The following is a 22,979-nucleotide window of genomic DNA, read 5'->3' on the forward strand; positions in this document are numbered from 1 at the left end:
CTAAGTGTTCACTGTTATATTTTAATTACCAAAATGTCTGTTCCATCACTACGCTAAAGCATTTTAAAATGAAGTCTTCAGACAGTTTGATGCCAAGCCGTGCAGTGAGAAGAGTTATTCCACAAAGTGTTTTACCCAGCATGCTGTTCCCCTCCGGGGGGGAGGTCTGTAGGTCCTGAGCCTGCGGGGCAGCAGCGTCTGCACCGGGGGTCCCGTCCACTTCTGTCTCCCCAACCTCTCCATTGATGTTGAGATCAGGTCCCAAAACTATTCCATGTTTCTAAAACAAAATACAGTCAAAAATGAGCTCCAATGCAAATTCTGTATATTCAGTTTTAAAAATGACCTCAAAAACAACAAAAGTAAACATGTAATTACTAGAGGTCTGAATCCCCAGAGGCCCCATGATACGATTTTATCCCGATACCTGAGTCATAATACAATATATTGCGATTTAACTTTTTAACTGCATTTTGTGTCCACAAAATCAAATTCAATCAAGAATTGTTTTGTCCAATAACAGAAAATTCTCAGTGTATTCATCTCACTTCAGTCTTTTTATTTCTCCACAATGAGGGTGATGGAACATTAAAAGAAAGCTGAACTTTGCAGCGTTATTTAAACAATTTCCCGTCACAATATCCTGATGCACATGCAGGACTTGCCTATAGATCCTTAGATCTTCTAGTTTCATATGAAACCAGTATCTCCAGGATATTCCTAAAAGTTTCCTCCTTCATTAAACCAGGTTCCAGGTTTTTTTTTTAACCTTTTCAAAACTTTATTTGCACATTTTCAAATGCACTTCCCAAAAGCGGAGCCATGAGGCTGAAACAGGCGTTCACACACTGACTGAGTACCTTCAGAATGTCTTTCAGCTTCACCACCTCTTCTCTGAGCTCATCCCGCTCAACTCGGATTGCATCTGTGTATTCTTTCTGTCGTTCTAAGGCCTGAGCAGCGCGCCCGAGTGACACGGTGTGATAGAAAGTGAAAAGAAAAGAAGTGTACAAGAGTTGAAAAAGTAGAAGTTGGCATTCACTTTCATGCAAAGGAGATAAAAAATGTATTCATGTGTGCAAAAGTAAATGGTGAACGTGATAAAAGTGCTGGAGCAGGTCTCAGAGGTCCGTACCCCGATCTTTTTATCCTTCCACTCCACTGTCTCCTGCAGGTCAGATATCTCTCTAACAAAACCTTCCTCTTTGATACGCAGCTGACGGATGTCCTAAACAGCAGGAAAAGGAGATGGAGTTTGTGATGAAGAGGGAGAAAAGGCAAAAAAAGAGAGAAACAGTGCATGCATACTGTGTAAACAGTGTGTGAAATGAACAGAAAGCTGTGAAGTTAAGCCCGACATGCAGCCAAAAGTCTGAACATGTGTCTTTAACCAACGGGAGACTCCACTCTGAGAAACACACATTCACATTGAGGGGACAAATACTCACATTAAGCAACTCTTCACTTTGTTTTAGCGTCTCTTTCATTTCATTGAACTGGAACTGAAGGCAAGTGTGGGCGTGCTTCTCTCGCTCATAATCCTTCAAGAACAAAAGAGACAGTTTGACAACCAGTAACGCCTTTGTTTTCATTATCAACATATATCTGATACACAGCCCAACCAGACACATTACAGGAGAGCTACTTTAATCACTGTTCAGTGTGATGTCTGAATAGTTATTCTGAGAACTGTTGTCGTATGTCCTTACATACAGTGGTGGAAGAAGTATTCAGATCTCTTACTTCAGCAAAAGTACTAATACCACACCGTGAAATTACTCCACTACAAGTAAAAGTCCTGCATTCAAAACTTACTGAAGTAAAAGTACAAAAGTATCAGCATCAAAATGTACTTAAAGTATAAAAAGTACTCATAACGCAGAATGGACAGTGGAAAGTGGAGTAGAAAGTTCAACATTTGTCCTTAAAATGTAGTGAAGCAGAAGTATAAAGTCACATAAAATGGAAATACTCAAGTACAAGTACCTCAAAATTGAACTTAATTACAGTACTTGAGTAAATGTACCTAGTTACTTTGCACCACTGCTTACATACAAATATAAAGCTGTTATTAAGCTGCTATAAATATAAATGGCTGAGAATTTTATTATAGATTTCTCATATTATATCAAGTCAAGTCAAGTCACAGTTTATTTATAGAGCACATTTAAAAACAACCTCAGTTGACCAAAGTACTGTACAGTTATTAAAATAGAATACAATCATACACAAATAGTTATAAATAAAAACAATAAAAACAATAAAATTAAAAAAATATGTGTGTGTTTGCCTGCTGTACCTTGCATTTCTCCTCGTGTCCGCGGCGTGACTCAGCCAGCAGCTCCTCCAGCTCCATCAGCGAGTCCTTGAGTGTGTCCACCTGGTACATCAGGTTGTTCTTCTCGTTATCCAGCTGGGCGTTGGACACCATGGCCTTACGGTACTTCTCCTCCACTTCGACTAATGCATCCTGGTGTGGTGACAGAGAGGGAGCATTATAAAAGGTGCTGGTTCAGGTAGAATGTGTCCTCCAGTAAAACTGCAGAATCATGCTTTCCTCTATTAAATAGAATTGCTAGACTATATTATGTTTGGAGTGACAGATGGAAGCAGCTGGCAGAGACTCCAGAGTCCAGAAATTTAGGTCAAGAAGTAGGTAACTAACACACACACACACACACACACATACACACGCACACACACACCAAATAAAAAAAATAAATAAAGATGTGCAACATGCAGATGCAACTTTTCCAGTTAGCTCTACGGAGGATGGAAGCTGCCAAAATAAAAATAAAAAGATCTAATAAATAAATTAACCAAAAATTAAAATTAATATCCAATTAAATATACCAAAGATAATATTTTTTAAAAATGTAGGCATTAACAATTCATAAAATGTTTGATATTTTTTTAATTTACTTTTTAAAAATTGATCTTCATATTAATTACCCTATTTATTTACTTAATTTTTAACATTTCCTTTTAATTAATAAACTATTTTTAAATGTATCTACTTATTTATCTATGCATTTCTTGTTATTTTTATTAATTACATTTTTAAATTGATTTATTTCTGTATTTATTCATTTCTGTATAATTTTTCCTTTAATTCATTTTTATGTATTTATAGATGTATTTTAATATTTAAATGAATAAAAATTTTAATAATGATTGAAATAATTTTTAATTGATTTATTTCTGTATTTATTAATTTATGTATAATTTTCCATTTGCATTTTCCCCCTATTTATCCCCCTAAACTTGTTTATTTTTGTATTATTTTATTTCAACATTTCTTGCTATACATTTCTTTAAATGGGGCGAAATACATGAGAAATAACACCTTACATAATATTTGTGTTGAGTCTGGAGCACTAGTATTGCTCCTAAATGACTCCATGGAAACTAGTTTCAAATCAAAAGTTGGTTTGTTGATTTATAGAGGAAAAGGTTTAATTTATGTGACAGTGAAGGGGTTGCATATTTGGCCCACTTTAGCAGTAAATAGTGGTTAGAAACACCAAACTGAGTTAATAGTGGTTCAGGATTTGGGGGTTCTGGGGGTCTCGGGCTGATACCTTGGCTTCTTTAAGGTTCTGTGTGTACTTGGATTCCACATCTTGAATCTGATCCTTCAGTTCATGAATCTCCTGGTGAAGAGTGCAGCAGCAGCGAGCAGAGCAGCGTGACAGAATCAGAGAAGGTGACGGACACAGAAGGTTTGGTGACAATGAAAACAGCAGCACAGGAAGTGTTTGCAGACAGAATGAAAACAGCACGACAGCACAGAACTTCACAGAGCGTTTATCAGCGCAAAGAACATTTCTGTCTGTTGCATTTAATCCTTTCCATATAGAACTTACACTACTGGTCAAAAGTTTTAGAACACACCAACTTTTCCAGAATTTAATTGAAAATTATGCAGTTTAATGTCTCAGTGTACTCTGAAATTAATGCACATTTGCAACATTTAAAATTCTTGATTGAGCATGATAGTGTTTTGAAAGTAAAAAAAAGATTCAAAATCACATTTTATGTTGGACTAAAGGACTAAAAAAGACACAAAATGACCAAAAAAAGACACAAAATGACAAAAAAAGACACAAAATTACCAAAAAAAGACACAAAATGACTTACAAAGACATGAAAAGAATTCAAAAATGGACAAAATAGCCCAAGACTCCATAGAGTTAAGTTGTTAACCCATTTCTTGCTCCCCTTAAAAGGCCTACTTGTATAATTCTGAAATGTACATTATTTTTCAGTTTTGGTTAAGCTTACCTTTTTTTATTTACCTCTGGCAGTTCACCACTTACCTTTGTACCCTTTCAAGCTGTTCATTTGACTTGAACTGCTTGAATTTCAATAAAAAAATGGAAAAATTGGGGTGTTCTAAAGCTTTTGACCGGTAGTGTATGTGTAGAAATAGATAGATGTAGATAGTTATCTGTAGAATAGGAGACTTGTGAATAACTGATGACCAATTTTGGTCAATTAGCAAATAATTATTTTTGAAGATTAAACCGTGAACTTGTGTGTCATGACTATAATTGTTTGCAACCATGTTAAAATGGCTTCATCTGGTACTTATCTTCTGAGTAATTGTTCATCTAAATCTTTTGTTTTTTCATTAAAAATGATCCAATATCCCTGTATGACAGCTAATGAAACCACAAGCCACAAGGAAACGTCCTCTCTGGATGGAATTTATAAAAATGTTCATGTAAACTTGAGGTTGAAAATTCCCCAAAAGCGTTATAATTTTCAATGTGTTATCTGAATAAAAATGCAAAAATCTGCCATCAGAAAGCCCTTTCTAATAAGGATGCTCTCGTCAAAGGCACCAAACTCCTTTAACAAAAACAGTCATTTTATCTTGCAGAATACAGAGTTTCTGGTGGACCACAGCCTCTGACAGTTTATTTCTTTGTGTTATGTGAGACTTTGGTGTTATAAAGGGTGAGTTAAAATTCACCAAAGCCACACAATAACACAATCATGTTTCATATGTTTTCATGGAATGCACAAATGTACATTTTGTAATTGCATCATTAAAATGTTTACTCAGTAACTCATAAATACGTGGAAAATGAGAACGCTATTGTAGAATTGGAATTTAATTTGCAAATTTACATTATAATTTCAACACAGAGGGCTTCCATAATCGTTATTCCATACTTGGCATTACCTTGATTTCTCGTAAAGACGACTCTGCATCTACAGTTATAGCCGTCTCGCCACTTCCTCTCCGGGAGGAAGTCCCGCCTAAAGAGGTGAGGGTTCCTGCTGTTAAGGCAGAAGCTGCTCGAGATCCCTGAGGAAGAAGAAGAACGTTATTTTTTCATTACAAAATGTACAAAATCAAGATCAGATATTCAGTGAAAGGTAACTCTGATAAATTCTATAACAAGTGACTTCCCTTTTTAAATTTCTTTCACTCTCTTCACTCTATACCTACTGATTGATGGACCCCCACCTCCTCTCTTTGTTTCTCTTCTTATCGTTATCATTATTGTTATTTATTTATTTATTGTTATTTTCTTCTTTTGGCTTCCCTTGTATTTTGTCTACACCCTTTAGACCCCTGTACAAGAATCCTCAGTTACTTATTTATTTATAATAATTAATTTATTTTCACCTTATTTTTTACTTTTTTTAAATTATTATTATTATTTGATTTACACATTGTTTGTTAGTCACCCAATCATGTTCCTATTGGGCCACAAATATAAAATAAGAATACATCCTAGGAGGCAGACCGTATGTCTTGCTCTTCATTCTTCATGATGCACAGTATTTCTATTGTATCGATATGTTTATATTTTCAATTGTGATGCGGATGTGATGTGATACTCCATGTAATTATAACATTGGTTCTTGTTCTAATCTGCTTTACCTCCTAATAAAAATATTAAGAAAAAAAGAAATGTACTAAATCAATACAAAACATGTTACAACACCCTCGTTACTCATTAGTCTATATTTACTGATGTCACTCTGGTGATGTGATCCACTCACCTTCTCCAGATAATCTCTGTCCTCCACCTGTAGAGACAAAAAAAACAAAAAAACAGTCAGAACAACAGAGGGCTGAGAGGACCGACTGATGGAGGAAGGAAGGAAGCCACAAAATCCTCAGTACAGGCAGCTCTGCAGTCATTATAACTATTCTAATCGGCTTTCCACTTTTAAACACATTGAGAAAAGGCACACATTTAGTTTGATGTCCAACACCATGCAAATAATTAGTCAAAACACCCAAAACATGAGTTTGACACAATTTTCTATTCAACAACAGGCCGTCTTCAGTGATCGCTCCCTTCCACGCACATAAAACAATCTTTTCAAAAAAACAAGCTGGTAGTCTCCGCAGTCAACACACAAATTAACCTCTGACACAGACACAGTGTGCAGTATAAGCCCCCCCTTACAGGGTTAAGTGCACAGAAAGGAAGGACGTGTGGCAAAACAAGCAAGCAACCAAGCAGGAACTCAGCTCACATCACAGCGCCGGCCTCCTGCGGGGGCAAAGCCACTCACGTCAGAAAAGTCAGGAATAGTAACATCGTCCAGGTCTCGGGGGAGGACGCTGCTGCTGGCCGCACTCCTCAGATAACTGGCAACAGAGCCGCAGTTGTCCTGTATCGGCCACCAGGGGGCGAAACAGAACCACAAAGGAGCAGAAAGACAGTTTCAGATGAAGCCAGGCCAGGGAGGAGAGAAGCAGAATAATGAAGAAGTCGGGAAAGAATAGAATTTTTTACAAATCATCATTTGAGCAAAACAAAACAAAAAACAGCTGGAAAATAATCTATCATCTTATCTTATTTTGTGACCTCAGGGGTAACCATTTAAAGCCTCTGTAACAAAATATCCGAACTCAACTCAATTTTTATTTCTATAGCGCATTTACAGAGGGCTGAGCCACAGCAAAGTGCTTCACATAAAAGTGCATAAAGTGCAATAAAATACAGGATTGACAAACTATCTTTATTTAATTTACTAGTATTATCATTTGAGTTGATGTTGCTCTTGTCATCAATGTTATCACCCCATGATAAGGTTCTGTTTGCAGAAGAAAACATGGATGAAGGAAGGTTTACATGGGGCAGATGAACTCACTATTATTAAGGCTGTTATTATGATTTTCAAATTATCTTTATTATCTTTATTTTTTTTTTTTCTTCTGATTTTCAAGTTGCCTATCAATTAAGGTATAAGTATGTCTTTGTAAGAGTATTGTGATAGAGTTTAAATGCTTTTGCAAGGATGTGATTTTGATTTTATTTATATTATGTTTTTTATTTTTATTTTTTTAAAACCATTTCTTTCTTTCTATGTTTTGATGAAAAGACTTGACATGTTTACAAGATGTAGAGCAACATGTATGTGCTGTTTAGTTTTTCTTCAAATAAAAAGTTTAATAACAAAAAAAAATACAGGATTTACAAAGGTTAAAGAAACAAAAAGGGTGAAAAGACATTGCCTGCAAGAGTTAAAATAAAGCAAAAAAAGAAGGGATAATTTAAAAGGAAACTGAGGGATTACAAAGAGACACTATTCCCCAGCACTTGCAAAAGGAAGAGGTTAATCGAAGGTAAGAGAAAAGAGGTGGGATTTCATTTAGGGACTGCGCTGCATGGATGTACAGAGTCTGGGGGCTGCTACTGCAAAGGCTCTGTACATGTATTAATGGATATTTAAATCCAAGAATACATTTTAAACGTATGTCACCCTCAGCTAAAACTCTGAGAGATGGCTCCAGCCTGCCATTTGTCTAAAACTGGTTAGTGATCATAATTGATGACATCACACTCAGCAGACATTCACTTGTTTTAACCTGGGGGACTTGTGTGCTTCAAGTCATATCTCACCAACATTTAATAACATTACCATCCTGTAAGCACTGTGCTATACAGGTCAACCAGGAAATACCTGCTCATTCTCTGCACTCTGCACACAGAACAAACAAAACAAAAATGTGTTTGCACATTCCCAAATTAACTACGCCAGGCCTGAGTCACTGTAACATCCAGGGTGGGTGAACTGAACACAGCCTAATTATGCCTGAAAAAAACATCCTCTAATGTCAAGGTGAACCATAGACCACGAGTTCAGTCATAGACTTCATCATGTACACGTGGGCTGCAGGGTGTCTGGGTAGGCTCACCACTGGGCTGGCCCGGGCCGAACCGGCTCTGGAGGAGACTCTGGAGCCAGAGCTGCGATAACCAGTGTACTCTGAAGGCTAAAGAGGAAACACACATCATGTTTCTGTCTGCATGAGCACATTCACACCAATGGTACTAGTAGCAACACATGCTGGAGGAAACAGACAGCTGGACCACAACATGCTGAATGCACATCTTGGATCTTCTTTTCTTTAAGTTTAATACCAGTTACATGAAAACTCCCATGCAGCAGTGCATTACATCACTCAGACAGTCTTATTAATGTCACAGCAAAACTAGAGCCTGAACGCTGATTTTATTAGCTCATATCGGCCTTTCGCAGATATATCTGTCTCGGCATATATATGATCCATACTGCAACAATATGAAAGCTTTTTTAACAGCTTATAAGACACAAAAAGATGCTTGGGTAAGTTAAAAATGGCGTCCTTGCATCATTTGTCCAACAGAGCGCATTCTGACTTACAATCTAGTAGCAAGCAGAACAGAATGAGACACTAAAAGCTGTTGTCAGCGATGTCTATCTTCAAAGTAACTGATCAGCTTTATTAGACAGTGACAGAGAGAATGGAAGGGGGAGACATGGGTCCGCTGCAAGAAGGACTCAGCTTTAGTGGTTAGGACTTCCCTAAAACTGCAGTCTTAACAGGGCGCCACAGTGATGAGTTCTTAAACCTGGAAGTAAGTTAGCATTTTAGCACCATGGCTTGTATCAAACTCAATGAGGATTTGAATGACATAAAACACGTTAGTAAATACTCCAAAATTGTGAATTTTGGAGTTTTTACGTGTCTTTAAAAAGGCGGTTGCTATAAAGTGTGGGTAGGGGTGTGACGGGATCTCTTGCCACGAGATCTCGCGAGATTTAACTCAACGATATTTCTCATTGCGTTAAAAATCTGTCTGATTTGTGAGCTATCCAAACTTCTATTTGTGACCTGTGGGGGCAGTAAAAGGAAAAGAAGAAGAGGAGGAGAAGGAGGGGAAGCAGCAAGCAGCCAGAATGACGTCGCAGGAGACGGCGGCTCGTTAAGAAGAGTAACAACGAATCGAAACAGTCCTCCTGCAGCAGTCTCCCCCAGCTGCAGAGCTGGAGTCTGCAAATTGGTAATAGGCTAACAGTTAGCTCTGTAGCAGTACAGTGTGTATGTGCTGCTGCGGCAGGAGGTGTTCACTTAGTGATCTCTGTTTGTTTACAACAAGCACCTTTAGCACATTTAGCGATGCCGGTTAATTAAAGATCACTATGTTTTTGATCAGCGGAGATGCTGTGCCCGACCCCAACCCCGACGAAAATAAGTAATTTGCACTCTATTAATAATCCCATTCTGTCTATAAATTATAACAATATATGTGTAACGCTTCATGTTTATATGTATGTCAGAATATCGGCCGATATATTGATTTTTTTTTTATCAGCCTCAAAATTCAGCATCCGTCAGGCTCTAAACAAAATTACAGCACAGTTCATACATGCTTCATTCTAATATTTCACAGGCTGAATTTATATGCACTCCTCTACAATAGTTAATGTTATCACTCCAACAGGTCACTCTCAGGTGCATCAAACCAACAAGTCCAACAAAATCTTACATGAGAGGCGGAGCCGGCGGCTCGCCGTGACCCGCTGCAGAGACTGTCTTCATATAAGCTCTGCACATCACAAACACATACAGCTTCAGCAGGGTGAACAATGACATTTTTGTGATTTTATTTCATGCTTTTTTTAACCACGCCCTGCCTTCAGTGCTCCATATGTGGATCCATTCAAACCTCAAATGTACGGTGACTTATGTTAAAATAATAATAAAGTGATAAAGCATTTCACTGGACGCACTCAATCTCATCCTCAGAAGACAAACAAGTGCTCTTAAGAATGGTGGTGTGTGTGTGAAGGAGAAATACTGTGTTCCTTGTTACGCTGTGGAAGGTTTAGTGCAGGGGTGTCAAACTCTGGCCCGCGGGCCAAATTTGGCCCGCAGTGTAATTTTATTTATCAAATTATTATCTTATTATTGTACTATAAAAGCTGACCCGCCGGTATTATACGCCGCGTTTACAGCTAATACTACAAATCCCACAATGCCCTGCTGTTGTTTTGGCACGTCAATCAGGACAGGACCCAGAAACGCTCCTCTGTGACAGTCGTCATAGCAACCTCAAGCTAGAGCTGTCTCCCAGCTACCCCTTCCCAAAAATGGCGAAAAGAAAGGCAGAATTTATTAACCTGTTGAAAAAGTTTATTTTGATATTTAAATCAGAAGGATGCAATTAGAAAAGAGGCATAAGATTTTTATTTAATTTTTATTTAATAAATTAATGACATTGATGTGTTTTTTATTTGAATTTTGATTTTGCATGTCTGCACTATTTAGTTATATATTGTATGTTTATAAGCGTTGCTGGTTCCTTATTTAATGTTAAAGCAAAACATGTTTGGTATATATTAAAAGGTTTATTTGTTCAATGTTGGCCCGCGATTTTATTCAAGTTTTAAATTTTGGCCCATTGTGTATTTGAGTTTGACAGCCCTGGTTTAGTGGGTAAAAGGTAAACTGTAAATAACAAACCAACCCTACGATAGAGCTGCCAGGTGATCTGACTGAGTGACCTGCAGTACTGCAACACAGGATGAAGTCAGGAGTAAAGAAGAGTTTCAGGAGGGAGATGTGAGATCTTTTAACTTGATTTATTATTGTAGAGGATTATCTTTTCTCTTGTCCTTGTGGAAGGTCAGGTACCAGCTACGGAGCAGCGACAACTTGTGTGTTTTTTCCTGACAGTGTTTGTGTACAGACCTGGTAACCATTGAAAGCTGAACCTGTGTTTCTGGAAGAGGACAGACCATTGAAGCCATACAAGTCAGAGGAAGCATAAGCAGCCTGGAATGAGGAGAGAGGAAGAAAGAAAGAAAGAAAGAAGCGAGAGTGGCGAGCCGAGAGAGGGAGGAGATGGGAATGAGGAAAAAAGTTTAGATATGGCAACAACTCGTCACTTCAAAGTGGAACTTTGACGTTCAACTCCAGAAGTCTTGAGTGAATCGTGTTGTTTGTTACCAACAGAGCATGCATGCCAAATGTCTGTATAAACTGACAAAGAAAGATGGTTGTGCTGCAGAAATCAACACAAAATCACTCAAAAAATGTCCGACTCCACTGTGACAAGACATCTCTGAGAGATACAGCACAGACTCTACAACAGTGAGGAAGTCTTGCAGCAGTTCAACACAAAACAGAGAAAAACACATGCACCTACACGTTAGGGGTGGGCGATATGGCCCTAAAGATTATCACCACAATTCAGGGTATTTTTGCAGTAACGATATTCTTGACGATATTATAAAATACGGAAAAATATATAGAAAATTATTTTTTTAGTCTGTATAAATAAATAAAAAACGTTCAACAAAATATAAATCAATCATGAATCTAAAATGTAGTGTAAAGTGCAAATCTCAACAGCTGCCAAATACAAAATCTTTTACTCTTGTCTCTACTCCTGTACTAGCAAATAATAAAAATAACCATCTAGGGGGCCTGGGTGCTCCCCCTGGGGAATTTTTTTTCATAAAAGCCCAAATTTGGTGCCTCTCACATATTCTAATGCCACTATTCCATCATATACACTGATTTTAATCATTGTATATTTTAATGAAATATTGTAAAGTAGAATAAGGGTTCTTGTATGTATTTTATCAAAGGCATCTTATTTTGACACCCTGCTGAGCGACGGCAACACAATGCAAAATAACGTAATATTATTAATAGTGTAAATATACTTTCTGTAGCTTGAGATTTAACGTTAGAGCTGCACATGAGAATATGGCGGGCCGCCACAGTCTAGGTCAGGGGTGGGCAATTAATTTTCCCAAGAGGCCACATGACCAACACCACGAAGGTTGCAGGGGCCGGAACAAAACTCTGAACTAAATTCTGCTCAATATTAATGTAATCGCTTCATAAAATATAGTAAATTATCTGGTTTTGAGCTGCTACTGATAGGAATACATGTTATGATAAGACTGTTAATGTGGAGTAAATCAAGTATAGCAGTAAAAAGTAGTAAATACTCCAATCACTATATCACTATTCCATTTATTTTAAACACAACTGTAAATTACCTTTAGCAAGGTTCCTATTGTTGTTTTTGTATTATAAAGCTTGTTTTTCATGTTTGTACATTTTCTAGGTGTTTTACAATGTTGTGATGCTTTTATTTTTGAAAAGGTGCCGTCCAGTGTGAAATGGGTGCTTTAATTTTGAAAGGTAGTGACAGGAAATAACCGCTAGAACGGTTAAATTAAAAAACGAATGGTAAATAATAACGAGTGCGTAGTAATTCATATAAAGTTGATATAAAATATGAAAAAGGCTTCTATAGTGGCGGCTGACAGGACACAAGGTTTGTTAAAGTTTATCTTCTTCTGTCATGTATATTAGTGGCTATATTTGTTATCTTAACTATAGTAAAAGTGCTTGTTAGCTCTAGTGCTAATGCTTGCTATTTTTTTCAAAATAAAAGCACTCCAAAAAAAAAAAAAAATACCAGTATTGTCGTGAACAATACGATATGGCACAGCCCTACTACACATGTTCTTTAGTGTAACCCAGATCAGCTACCACCACATGCTTCATTAGAAATATTATAACAAGAACAATCAGAACTTTCACAGGTCGTCAGTAGTTGCCTTAACAAGTCATTCTGTTAATGAACTGTAGTAGTATATATTAACAACAAACCGTGCAGTACCACCCACCGGCTGCAGGTCTAATCTGGAGGCACGAGACCCCCGGGGGTCCTCACTGAGTCTGGAGCTCTGAGGGTCACAACATCAAACACCATCAGCTCACAAACTACGTCAGCCTCAGTGTATCTGACAGCACACGGGTTCAACCTACTGACACATGCTGCTACTGTATATCAATACATGGCTATGGATTTGGAAACTTCTGCCATCAGTGAAAAATAAACTGTAGGAGTTAAATAAATGAGGTAATCAGGTTATAAAGCCTCCAGAGGATTTCTGAATAAAATGTGACCTGAGTTGTGTTGAGGAGCTTCTATTCTTTTACATTCTTTATTTTATTCATTCATTCCTTCGTCATTTATTACTAACAGTTCCTTTATATTGTTTGAATTCAAACAGGCTTTTATCTTTCTATATAGGTAAGTCCTACTCATTTTACAGGGGATTAAATGGGACTGTAGAAATTTTGTTATCTTCTAAAGATTTAATGAGATTATTAACCTTCCTCCCTGCATAACAGCAATATGTGATATCCTGTTTCAACCTGGCCACAAACCAGTCAAAGTTGCCCGGTAACTAACAATTAGTCCCCATGTACACGGGTGAATAAATATTGGATATAGCATCTAAAAAAGTCTAAGAATCCAGGCTACATGCTACGCTGGGGCGGATGGTAACCGGCGTGTCTCCCAGCTTACGGTAAGCCACTCGAGGTAAATTACCCCTTAAACTTTAAAACACCAGCTTCAACGTCTTTTAGATATGTCAATTTGAAGCAAACCAATTAACCTGAATTTAGATTTAATTTAGCTTTACTTAAAAATTCTTTATTTGGATGCCACTTGATTCAACCTTATCAATGTTGCAGCATTAGCAGCTAGTAGCAGCTAAGGGCTAGAGATATACTGCATAGATCCGTCATTCAAAGCAGCCATGCCCTTAATTATGCAGAATTAAAAGCCTTGATAGAATTCAAATGAATAACCTATAAAAATTAAAAAAATTCACCCACCATGGAGGGGAAAATTAGCTATTTGGCCATAAACCAGGCTGTTAACATGTTCATTTCTGATGTAAAGTTGGCCATTTTAACATGAGGGTCAATCTGATTTGCTCCCCTCTGGGCTTCACTGCTCAGCACTGGATGGAGGTTGCCACTTGGTTAGAACCAGCACAAAACAGATAAATATAAATAATAAAACATTTGATGAATCATGAAACATCATGATTAGCTATACTGCATTATAGATGCGTCTATATGAACCTCACTTTACTTAAAGCATACATTGATCATTTATTTATACTTATGGCATCCTATGAGTCCTTATAACAATTGATTGTTGAGGTGTGTGTATAGAGGGGTATGAGTAGTTGTAATGTATTATAAGCCTCATCAGTCAGCCTGTAGTTTATAACCAGTCAAGAGCACTCATAAGACACTTGGATTTATAAGTCATTATAAGCTATATTTATAACTGTTGATATAGTGCATCATGAAGCTTTATATGTGTTTATGAATGCAGTCATAATGCATTATGATTGATTATAATCAGCATTATAATTCACTATGAATGCGCTCATAATGCACTGTAGATGTAGTCTTCATAGAAAGTGTTACCAATATTTGTATACTAGGTCTTAATTTAATTCCAAAATGTTGTGTTTTGGTTCCACGTTGAGGACATTTTTTCTGCCTCTAAAATATGTTTCTCAGAGAGAATTGCCCTCAACACAATGCAGCTGCCTCTGGTTCATTATAATGCTGGTTAATTACTGTACAGTTATTGAGCAGGCAGGATGAGAGGGGCCAACACACACCGTCAGGTCTAGTCTGGAGGAGCGAGACACTCTGCTTTCATCACTGAGTCTTGAGCTCTGACAAAGAGACAGTTCATGAGTGGCAGCTTGTCTACAAATGTGCAAAAAACTCTCTTTTCTTACAACAGGCCAGATGCACAGCTATTATACTAACCCTGCTGGATAACACACTGTAATCATCATCATAGCCGTTCCTCTGCGAAACAAAGAGCAAAAGTGAGAAACACTGAAGCCGTCCCTGTGTGTGCATTTACACTTTGAACTTTTACATACATCTTTGTCTTTGTGCTTATGTTTCTTCTTTTTCTTTGACTTCTTATGCGAGTCCTTGGAGTGAGAGACACAGGAAGGGTAAAACACATAATCTGGGCTATTCTTCACCACAAAACTACCCACAGCACACATGTAAAACCAGGCCAAAAACATTATTATTACTGTCACTATTAATAGAAAAACACAAGCATGGCACAGCACAAACATGCACAATGGACTACTCACACTGACCAGAAACTAACTGATTCTGGTGATAAACTGACGTAGCCAAATCTCCTGCTTCTCGTACGTCCATGAGGATGACGTATGAAGAATTTTTCCACATTACATAGCAGGGAAGAAATGGAACTTAACATTTTGAGCCTAAAATAGTGCCGACGGACTGTGTTTGGGTTGGAGCCTGATAGCTCTATAACACAGTGTTCTTTTTGTCAAAATCAAATCTCTAACTAACTCCGTCCAAGGTAGGCAATGTTCCTCCACCACAGCAAAAACAAATACAAGACCCGATATTGTTACTTGATCACATCCAGGGTCTCTGCAGGTTTCAACAAGTCAAATTTAAGACTTTTTAAGACCAGAATGAATACAATTTAAGACCCATTTCACATCCATACTGGCAGAAAAGTAAAAAGACATGAAAGCAATTACTTGCAAATTACTTGCAAAGTGTATGGATTTATTCACAGCTCTTTCACATTGGAATAAAAAAATGCTTAACCTAACTAAAAACTAGAGACCTTTCAAAAATCATTATCAAGACATTTTGTGAAATATTTTTTTAAAGGCCTATTTTTTTTAAGGCCTTGAATTCATATGATTGGATTTTAGACATTTTAAGACTTTTAAGACCCCACAGATACCCTGTCCACATCACATGAAGCTGAAGTTAGTCCACATTCATGTATTGATTCCTACATATTACCAGACTATATGCTCATTTATAAACCATTATAACACACTTTTCTATTGCATACAATGGACAGAATGTAAAAATCAATTAAAATCGGTTCAATTCATACAAAAAAGCAGCACACCAACATGCTCTGAATAAGACAGATTTAGTCTCTGAACCAGCTGTTAGTCAAACAATGACTCATCCACACTATCAATCCAGGTAGTGGAGTTAAAAACTTATCCACGGTGCATTTTCAACCCTTACCCCTCCACCATAAGCCCCGACTGCATCGACATCCGACTGTGCAAAAGACACAACATCAACATCATCATCATCATCATCATCCTCCTCATCACCAGAGCCACCCACACTGACTGCCAGCACCCTGCTCAGTTACATAGCAAGGACACGCTTGCTCCAAAGAACCACAGGTTCAAGAGGACCAGGTCCAACTCTGATGTTTCAAAGGAGAAAAGAGCTTGAGAGAAGGTCTTTTGGTTTTTTAATGCATGTGCTGTGTGAGTGATACTGACCCTGACACTGCCCCGGCTCCCCACTGACATCCGCTCATCATCGTCTGAGAGCTGTGTGAGAGAGTGAGACGGATGGTTAGGGTTCAGAAAACGCTCACTGTGTGTGATTCACGTCAACAATGTGAACAGCGACAGACAGGAGGTGTCCTGCTGCAGGGACACATGGTTCAACTACCAGGTTTGTTAGAGATCTGATGTGGTATTTTCCTTGATTTTAATGAGAAGAAAGTCATTTCCAGATATGCAGAAAACACTAGACATTTCAAAATGACTATGATTTACATCAGGCCTGTGATATTGCACATTGTTACATTGAATCTGCTATAGAAAGGATGTTAGTGTAGCAAGCTAAAGGGGGCGACACTGAGACGTGTCCCTACAGGTGTTGACGCTTAAAAACACCCTGTCAGGCCAACATGGTCTCACAGGAATCCGTGAAATAGCCACGGATTCGCTTAACTCAAAATCCGTGGAATAGCCACGGAATTTTGACACGGATTTTGCTACAATGCAAATTAATGACAGTCATACCCCGTGGCTATTCCAACATACAAAGTGATTATGTACATTCACTGAGTGAATATTTAGAAAATAAAACATATTTCTCGTTAGAAATGTGATCAAAATCCATTTTTATGCAGAAACTAAGTCAAAATATTGATTTTTTCACTAAAAATGAGAGAACTGTCCGCCATGTTTTTTGTTCTGACCGCCGGAACCTTAAAAGTCACGTGACTTGGAACAAACCAATAGGAAAAAATGCAACGGGATATGACTGTCATTAACTTGCATTGTAGCGAAATCCGTGTCAGTTTCACGGAAATTTTAGTGATTCCGTGGCTATTCCATGGATTTTGAGTTAAGCGAATCCGTGGCTATTTCACGGATTCTTGTGAGACCAGGTTCGTCAGGCAGAACAGCAGGATGGTTCTGTGGAGTGGTGCTGCTGCGTCAGTCCAACATCTAACTAGCCTGTTAATTGGCACAGTAAATGCCATTGTACACCCCCTAATATCCACCTTCTGTTAAAAGGTACTCCTAATAGGGCACCACAGGAATGATATCTTAAACCATGGGGTCTAACCTCTAAATCTCGATGAGGATTTTGAAAAAGTCTGTGGGTTAACACAAGCTGAAGAGATTGTAACGTTTTGTTGTACCACATAAAATACGCTAGTAAATACCCCCATCTGTACCCCCCAATTTTTTTTTACGTGTCCTTAAAAAGGTGGTTGCTAACAAGTGGCTAAATGAGACTACAGTGGCTGTTAGGGACATTAAACGTCCATTGAACTCTCTCATTAGTCCACCTTGCAGCTTGTAGATGTGTTTTTCTGTGCTCTTTAAGGCAAAGATTGTGTGAAGTCATGTGACCGAGGAGCAGTTCTATATAGCATAACATTAACTATTTACTTCTGTTGGCTGTATTAACGCTTCAAACATACTAATGTGGTGTTCATTTGTGTAGATTATCCTGCTGAACAAAACGTATGAGCTTATTTTCTGCAATGATCCAAAACCCAATGCAATAATAATGATGGTGATGCTAACTTCCGGGTTAGCCTATGAAAAAAATGATGTTATTTTCTCTCCTCTCTATTTGTGGTGGAATAATGGGCCTTGAAACAGTCGAAAAGCCCGCCTCCTGCTTGATTTGATTGGCTGCCTGGGCCAAATGTGACATTGACGAGCAGTGAAACTCTGCAGCTTGTATTTAAAAGTTAAGAATATTTAAACTTTTATGTGCATCTAAAATACCCTGGAAAAACATGAGGCACACCGTTACAAAAAATATTTGGGGTGTGGGTGAAATTATTGTTACTATATAGAGTAATGTGCCTTTAAAAAGTAAATCAAGCAAACTGATCTCTGTCTTATATTCAGCTTACAGATGCTATTTAAGTGTTTATGGTGTGTGGATAAACATACATAGATTTATTTTGGGTCGCTTTATTTCTGTTGTCAATCTATCAACCTCAGATACTGGGTTTCTGACAATTTCATGCATCTCCTGCAACATTTTCTGAAGGTGGTGGAGGACAAAGATCACAGAGAAAAGGCATGAAGAGATGGAAACAGAGGGAGGGCTACAAACCGTGTGTATCCGTGAAGAACGTGAGTATCTCTCACTGTCCTCCTGGATGAGGAGGGGGGGAGGGGTGCAGATGGAGAAGAGAGAAGGTGAAGGGTGCAAAGGAGGAGAGAGATGTCACAGATCAAGGAGACAGATGGATGATAGAGGCAGCTATAATATAAAATGACTGGCTATCTTCAACAAGAAGGTGCATGTTTTCATTCCAGCCAAAAAGATTGTTTTAAATCTTGAAAAAAATGTAACCTCTTTAGGATCATGATATTGTAATATAATCTGTGCTTTTTCCTACTTCAAGCACTGGATATACTGTTATTATTGAGGCTTAGATAACCACACAGTCATCAGATGGTAACAATGAAGAAATGTAAACAAAACTGGACACCACGTCAAGTTAACTGAATGTAAGCAAACACTACAATACTTTACCCGTTTCATGGTTCATTTCAACACATATTCAAAATTCCAGCATTAAACTGATATACAGTACCAGTCAAAACTTTGGACACACCTTCTCCTTCAATTTTTTTAATTTAATTTTTTTATTATTTTCAACATTTTAGATTGATACTGAATACATACCATAAAAGAACACATGTGGAATTATGTAGTAAAACAAGAAAAACTGTTAAACAAACAAGAATATGTTGTATATTTTGGATTATTCACAGTATCCACCCCTTGTTTTGATGACAGCTTTACACATTTATTCTATTCTCAGTCAGAATCATGAGCTGCTCACCTGGATGGTTTTCAGTTAACAGGGGCACCTAGTTAAGAGTTAATTTGTGGTATTTCTTAATGTGTTTGAAAGCATCACAAGCAAAAGTTGGCTACTTTGAAGAATCTAAAATATACACTCATGGAAAAAATTATTAGACCACCTTTGTTTTCTTAAATTTTTTGTTCATTTAATGCCTGGTACAACTAAAGGTACATTTGTTTGGAGAAATATAATGATAACAACAAAAATAGCTGATAAGAGTTTAATTTAAGAGCTGATATCTAGACATGGTTTTTTTTGATAATAACCAAAATCATTACCAAGAAAACCATGGAAAATGTCTTGATATCAGCTCTTAAATTAAACTCTTAAACGCTATTTTTGTTGTTATAATTATATTTGTCCAAACAAATGTACCTTTAGCTGTACCAGGCATTAAAAAGATAAAAGATATTTAAGAAAACAAGGGTGGTCTAATCCTTTTTTCCATGACTGTAAAACATGTTCTGGTTTGTTTGACACATTTTTGTTTACTACATAATTCCATATGTGTTCCATCACAGTTCTGATGTTTTTAAATATTAATCTACAATGTTGAAAAACATACAAACAAACAAAAAAAAACATTGAATTAGAAGGTGTGTCCAAACTTTTGACTGGCAGCTGTTTTTTTAGAGATAGTACAAAGGGTTTTTTTTGAGAGAAAACTACACACTTGTTTGCAGAATGAGGCATGCTTGTTCTCAAACTGATCTCTGAGTCAGTAATCCAGTCAGCAAACCACAGAGACACAAACACTCTCGTCTCCAATTGCAACACACTGCAAGTTAATTACTTTAGTAAACAAGCAAAAACAACCTCGGTTAGTGAAAGCAGGAGTCACACAAACACACTAAACGCATTTTTTGCTGGTCTGGGACAATAACAGTCTAAGTGACTAAAGTGGTCAATTCCACACAGTCAATCCCATGCAGGCTCACACCACTGGGGCAGATGGTCAGGCTGATACGGAGCCAAACGGGCACCCTGCTCCTTTGAATAAGTGGATTATCATTAATGGCCAAGCTTTGATTCTTTATAATCCCTTATTTTCTAAAAAGGCTTAACGGGGAATTATCTGGAATTCAAAAGCAGACTCGGCACACTGTGTAAGCCTCTAACAGACTGAAATATGTAGAAACACATGCAGAGTATTTAGTAAACAGGAGGTGGATTATTTCATCGTCATCACAGCACAGAAACTGTACCATCCACTGTTCAATATCGCCCCATTTGTTGTCCGCTCGGTCGTCTACTTTGGTGTTCAAGCCATAATATTTCTAAGAAGAGACAGGAAAATAGGGCAACACATGTTCACAATTTTCTTGGGGAAAAAGGTAAAGCACATGACCAGGAAAATTGCAAAACCACGCTTTAATCAAATAATGTCCGAGGTGAAAATAAGCAAGAGGAGGCCTACCTTCTGCACCTGAAAAATCTACACACCCACACAGACGAGGAAGAGGAGGAAGATTGGAGGATAGCAAACATGAAAAAGGGATAGAAAAAAGCAAAATCAGCCTCAAAAATGAGATAAAGACAGATATGAAATGAAAGCATTAAAAACAGACAGAGAGGACGTCGAGGAGACATCTAGAGCAGCGGTTCCCAAACTTTTTTAGCTGTGCACCCCCTTCTATGTCCCAACCGGGTTGACGCACCCCCAATCCCCCACACCTTAAAAAAAAAACAAAATGCAATAAGCTTTTATATAGCCATATTGAAGGCGGCATGTTTAATCCTGCTCAAATGACCAGAACACACATATAATAAAATAATCACCATAACAACAATGCGGTCTCACATTTGAATTAATCTGAAACACAGTTTCAATATAATGCAACAAAGTTATGCGCAAGCTTCCACTTTAAAGAGCAAAGAGGATGATGACAGGCTCAGGATCAGAGGCAGAGAGCACATAAGTTGGGAAAATGTTATAATATTTTTAGCCGTGTTGAACAAAAATTGCAGCGAGTTTAAATGAGCGTGGAGCTAAACAACCCCGTCATCATAACACAGGTTGGAAAAATGGAAGAAGATATCTACGCTTCATTTTAAGATGAAGTGCATTATTAATTAATTAATATTACAGTTTTTGATTTTACATTTTACAAAGGAAATGTTTATTTATGCATCTTTATTGTGTGGGGGGAAAAAAAATGTAATTGTGTAATTATCAGACCGTCATTACATTTTTCATCTCGCGCCCCTCTAGCAGCAGCCCGTGCACCCCCAGGGGTCCATGCACCACACTTTGGGAATCCCTGATCTAGAGGCTAGTGCTAATGAGAGGAGCTCAGGAATGTGAAGTCCCCCGCTGCACATCAGGAGCAACAGTAAGTTTTCCCTGGCGGATGTGAGGGTCTAAGTATAGAGGATGTCGTACCATGTACAATCTGTAAAGCCCTTTGAGGCAAATCTGTGATTTGTGATATTGGGCTGTATAAATAAAATTGACTTGACTTAAGTGACCCAAAGTGCACAGAGTTCACTGGAGACCTGCTGAGACTGGTTCCCATGGTTCCTTTCGGTTGGTATCAGTGGCAGGAAACTCTGCCAGTGCCACACTTTGAAGTCCACTTTGAAGTTCCCATGACGACAGATCTGAGTCTTGTGACTAACAGCTGACCTTTGACACGTCCTGTAACAGACGACTTTAAGAATCTAAATCTGCCAGGAATTCTTAAAATTTGTAAAAAAATTGACAAATACAGATGTCTTTGCAAAAATATGAATCTTTATCATGACTCTGATGGTGTCACATGACCAAGGAACTCACTTTTGGGATTTGGGCCTTTACTGATGTTTATATGGTCAGTAAAATAAGCATTTGCATTTTATGTCATGCTTGAAGTTATGTCAGCAACATGGTCCTAATACAAGAATCAGGGGCTACAAGCTGGGATCAGATAAATTCAAATTAAGTGATGATTAACCACCTACACCCCAGTATCCAATATTCTTTTTACATTGCCTTAATAGCATTGAATTAAAGGCATAAATGCAGGAATTGTCACTTGCTATTTGTAAACAACATTCACATTCAGCTAAACAAAAATGAAAGCAAACCCCAGATCAACTCTCGTTTTGGAACGAGCTTCGTCCTGTTGGCAGTCAAGTTGATGTTGCGTTTGTGTTTTTTTCAGCGTAATGTCATCTCCATCGTTAAGTTTAAGGTAGAAATCTGCACTGTTTCACATCAGTCTTTTTTTTCTTTTTTTCTTGGGTTTAAGTCTCAGTGACGTAACACAATCACCAACCAATAAATGAGCGGGGGAAAGGTCCCCGGTTCCAGACCGGCCAGTAAAACCACTTCGACAGGAAAAAGTAACATCACAATAATGCCTCAATAAAAATATAGTGATGTCATATATTTACGGCCACAAGCGGGATTTTTGGAAAAAAAAAAAAAAAGACTGTGGTCCTGACATTGAGCTCAGTTTGACATTTTAGATAAGACGATTTATAACACTTTTATATGTGTGTAGAGATGTAACAATATGAAAATTTCATATCACGGTTATTGTGACTCAAATTATCACGGTTATCAATATTATCATGGTATTGTTAAATGTGTTCAAAAAGTAGAACACACACATTTTTTTTAAAAGAATACTTTTCTTTCCATTCTCTGCTCAAGACTAAATCTATTTTATTTCT

At 37.7% G+C, this 22,979-nt stretch overlaps 1 protein-coding gene across 8 annotated transcripts in view; it reads right to left on the bottom strand.

The window, feature by feature from the left end:
- The window catches only part of lrrfip1a (leucine rich repeat (in FLII) interacting protein 1a), a 62,308-nt gene that overhangs the window by 10,574 nt on the left and 28,755 nt on the right, over positions 1–22,979 (bottom strand). For 2 of the 8 annotated variants that reach the window (XM_059342759.1, XM_059342754.1), the window contains exons 3-11: positions 16,465–16,515; positions 6,022–6,048; positions 5,192–5,317; positions 3,582–3,653; positions 2,300–2,470; positions 1,449–1,541; positions 1,136–1,228; positions 861–953; positions 136–280 (exon numbers count right to left, since the gene is read on the bottom strand). In XM_059342759.1, the coding sequence (XP_059198742.1) occupies positions 136–280; positions 861–953; positions 1,136–1,228; positions 1,449–1,541; positions 2,300–2,470; positions 3,582–3,653; positions 5,192–5,317; positions 6,022–6,048; positions 16,465–16,515 (871 nt within the window). Of the gene's footprint in view, positions 1–135; positions 281–860; positions 954–1,135; positions 1,229–1,448; positions 1,542–2,299; positions 2,471–3,581; positions 3,654–5,191; positions 5,318–6,021; positions 6,049–6,543; positions 6,643–8,173; positions 8,252–9,788; positions 9,849–10,993; positions 11,078–12,951; positions 13,012–14,760; positions 14,818–14,914; positions 14,957–15,033; positions 15,088–16,195; positions 16,232–16,464; positions 16,516–18,559; positions 18,602–20,527; positions 20,600–20,739; positions 20,758–22,979 lie in introns of all 8 variants that reach the window. The other 6 variants (XM_059342762.1, XM_059342756.1, XM_059342757.1 and 3 more) reach the window with 6 other exon arrangements.

This window comes from Centropristis striata, chromosome 10 (genome assembly GCF_030273125.1).
Source record: "Centropristis striata isolate RG_2023a ecotype Rhode Island chromosome 10, C.striata_1.0, whole genome shotgun sequence".
NCBI classification, from domain to species: domain Eukaryota; kingdom Metazoa; phylum Chordata; class Actinopteri; order Perciformes; family Serranidae; genus Centropristis; species Centropristis striata.